Source organism: Microtus oregoni, unplaced genomic scaffold, assembly GCF_018167655.1.
Source record: "Microtus oregoni isolate MIOR12 unplaced genomic scaffold, Mior012 000071F_ref0000514, whole genome shotgun sequence".
Taxonomy (NCBI): Eukaryota; Metazoa; Chordata; class Mammalia; order Rodentia; family Cricetidae; genus Microtus; species Microtus oregoni.
In genome coordinates this window covers 6,535,891-6,539,149 of record NW_024543978.1, presented here as the reverse complement: position 1 = coordinate 6,539,149, position 3,259 = coordinate 6,535,891, and the positions used below count along the sequence as shown (strand labels likewise).

Genomic DNA, 3,259 nt, shown 5'->3' with positions numbered 1-3,259 from the left:
ATTGTGTCTTAGACATACTACATTGCATAGTTAATGAACTATTAGTGAAGGTGTGGTTTTTATATGTTCTTAAAAATAAAAAAAAATGATGTAACACAAAGTGTCGTGTTACTTGCTTAACTGTTGAGTTTCTGAATGAAGCCTGAAATATTGCCAACCGGTGTGTACAATTCTCTGATTTCCAGTTCTCCACACCAGTTCTGGTTATGAGGCAGAGGCTGGAGCAGCCCCTCTCTTGCTGCCTTCTGTATCCCTTACACCCAGTGCAGACCTGACACATAGCAGTTTTGTTTTTCAAAGCCCAAATCAACCCACAAAGGCATTCACGCAGGAATGAATACGATCCCTCTTTACCTGCACGAGCTCAGGGGAGCAGTCCGGCCTGCAGAGGGCGCCAGTCCGCTTCCACATCTTCCCAGTGGAACGGAACCCAGAGCCCGGACCTGCTGCTGTCAGTCAGAGGGTGCTAGCTGCTCAGTGGTCATTTTGCTGCGCTGGAGATGAAATAGGAGTTCCGATGCATAAAATCCGAGGGCTTTCTTCCTTCTCACATCTAGCGCCAAGTCCCACATCCCCTACCTCGCTATGAGTAGAGCTGTAACTGTAGCAACCGGTGTCAGGTTGGGCTCTGAGAGGAGCCCAGGAGAGAGAGGGGGTGAGAGCGACAGGGGATGAGGCAGGCAGAGCAGATCTGCGCTGATTGTTGGAGCCGCAAGGAAAGTTCTTTCTATGTCTCCAAGTCCTCCCCCCCCCCCCTCTCTCTCTTTCTCTCTCTCTCTCTCTCTCTCTCTCTCTCTCTCTCTCTCTCTCTCCTAAAGGCTAGACTGGGCAGCATCCACAAGAGAAACACCTAGAAGGAGAGTGTTTCCCAGCAGCTTGCTCAGGACCCTCAGGAGCCGCAGCTGGGACTCAGGCCTCTGTTAACCATGAACTCTTCCTGTTGCCTGTTCTCTGCTTATCCGATGCTGCCTAACCTCTCAGAGCACCCTGCAGCCCCTTCTGCCAGCAACCGGAGCGGTAGCGGGTTCTGCGAGCAGGTCTTCATCAAGCCAGAGGTCTTCCTGGCACTGGGCATTGTCAGCCTGATGGAGAACATCCTGGTGATCCTGGCTGTGGTCAGGAATGGCAACCTGCACTCGCCCATGTACTTCTTTCTCTGCAGCCTGGCTGCAGCCGACATGCTGGTGAGTGTGTCCAACTCCCTGGAGACCATCATGATCGCCATTATCAACAGCGACTCCCTGACCTTGGAGGACCAGTTCATCCAGCACATGGATAACATCTTCGACTCTATGATCTGCATCTCCCTGGTGGCCTCCATCTGCAACCTCCTGGCCATCGCCGTGGACAGGTATGTCACCATCTTCTATGCCCTTCGTTACCACAGCATCATGACCGTGAGGAAGGCCCTCACCCTGATCGTGGCCATCTGGGTCTGCTGTGGCATCTGCGGTGTGATGTTCATCATCTACTCCGAGAGCAAGATGGTCATCGTGTGCCTCATTACTATGTTCTTCGCCATGGTGCTCCTCATGGGCACCCTGTACATCCACATGTTCCTCTTTGCCAGGCTCCACGTCCAGCGCATTGCTGCACTGCCGCCAGCTCATGGGGTGGCCCCGCAGCAGCACTCGTGCATGAAGGGGGCTGTCACCATCACCATCCTGCTGGGGGTGTTCATCTTCTGCTGGGCACCTTTCTTCCTCCACCTGGTTCTCATCATCACCTGCCCCACCAACCCTTACTGCATCTGCTACACGGCCCATTTCAACACCTACCTGGTCCTCATCATGTGCAACTCTGTCATCGACCCCCTCATCTACGCCTTCCGCAGCCTGGAGCTGCGCAAAACATTCAAGGAGATTCTCTGCGGCTGCAATGGCATGAACTTGGGCTAGGGTACCAGCGGAGGTGCTCCATGTCTAGCCAAGGGGCTTAGAGACAAAAAACAACAGTCAGAAGGGACATACAGAATGTCGACAGCTGTGACTGTGTTTGGCTTCATCTGTAAGCTGGTGGCCCTTGGCAAAGGGAAGATGACAGAGTATAGGCTGTCTGTGAAGATCTACGCATGGGTAAGTCAGGGTCTGATCTCCCACATGGTCCCTGGAAGAAACAGCGAAGGCTGCCCTGGGTGTCGTCTGTGTTCACTGCTGGGCACCCAGGGTTCTTGATTCCTGCCTGCTCCTCTGCTTTGTGCCAGTAACTGTGCTCCAAGCCAGCCATCCAAGAGGGCTCTTGTGACCAGAACGCGTGCTCAGATCTCTGGCAAGCAAACCTGCTCAGAGCTACCACCTTCAGCTGTCTGCTACATGGAGAGCTTTGCACGCATTCTGAGAGAGACTGCGTTTCCATTCATGTAGTTACCACTGTAAAAACGATCTGATGCTCATTTCTCCCTTCCAGGACTCACATTCATGCCAGCCTCCCCCTCCCCCTGCAAAAATAGCATGGACACACGACTCCCTTCTTTCTGCGCTATTGTCAGGGTTGTGATTATTGTTGGGGTTTCATTCATTAAATCCGAGTTTCAAAACCTAGTAAATCAAAGTGCTATGGCCAGTGAGAGGTCCTTGCTGCATCCTTGGACTTTGCTGCCTGATCATATCAAGGTAGATGCTACTCAGAAAAAAAAGGGGGGGATCTCTACTATTGCTTGTCTGCTTGCAGGAGGGTGAGCATTTCATTACAAACCGCTTTGCTGTCATTGATGATGGCTCGAGCAGTTGGGTCTGCTTCCAGATCCCTTCCTTCCTTCCTTCCTCCCAAGCTCGTTTCCCCCTCCTGGTAACTATACGTCCATCAAGTAGTTATTTAAACTATCCATGGGAGAGGTTGTGTTTCATCCCTTTTTGCCCGCGATAAGTTCAGCTAGTGCCTCCCCCTCTGTTTGTGGTTTCCTCCTCTCCAATACACAGGGTGGAGGGATGTGCTTGAACTGCTCCTGCTAACATGATAGTACGCATCGTTTGTTCCTCGCTTTGATTGTGATGCTCAGAGATAATAAAGGCTTCAGCTTCTGTGACCACTGAACACGTGTGATACTGTGCTGCGGCCCTGGGTCATGCTGTGCCTCCCGCACATGGACACAGTACAGGATCTAAGTGTGTGGTATTAAAATAAAAGTGTGTTTAGGGCTGGGGTGGATAGATTGGTAGTTAAGAGCACTGGCTGCTCTTGCCCGAGCACCTCCATGGTGGCTCACAAACATCTGTAACTCCAGTTCCAGATCTGACACTCTCTTCTGGACTCCAAGGAC

The 3,259-nt window shown here is 51.9% G+C and overlaps 1 protein-coding gene across 1 annotated transcript; it reads left to right on the top strand.

The window, feature by feature from the left end:
* Positions 1-894: 894 nt before the first annotated feature.
* On the top strand, positions 895-3,005 carry Mc3r (melanocortin 3 receptor). Its single transcript, XM_041641888.1, has one exon. It carries the CDS (start codon positions 927-929, stop codon positions 1,896-1,898), a length of 972 nt encoding a protein of 323 aa, XP_041497822.1. The 5' UTR covers positions 895-926; the 3' UTR covers positions 1,899-3,005.
* The last annotated feature ends 254 nt before the right edge of the window (positions 3,006-3,259 follow it).

What these genes read in the sequence shown, in the direction of transcription:
- Mc3r (XM_041641888.1), top strand. Translation starts at nt 927, where the DNA reads ATGAACTCTTCCTGTTGCCTGTTCTCTGCTTATCCGATGCTGCCTAAC.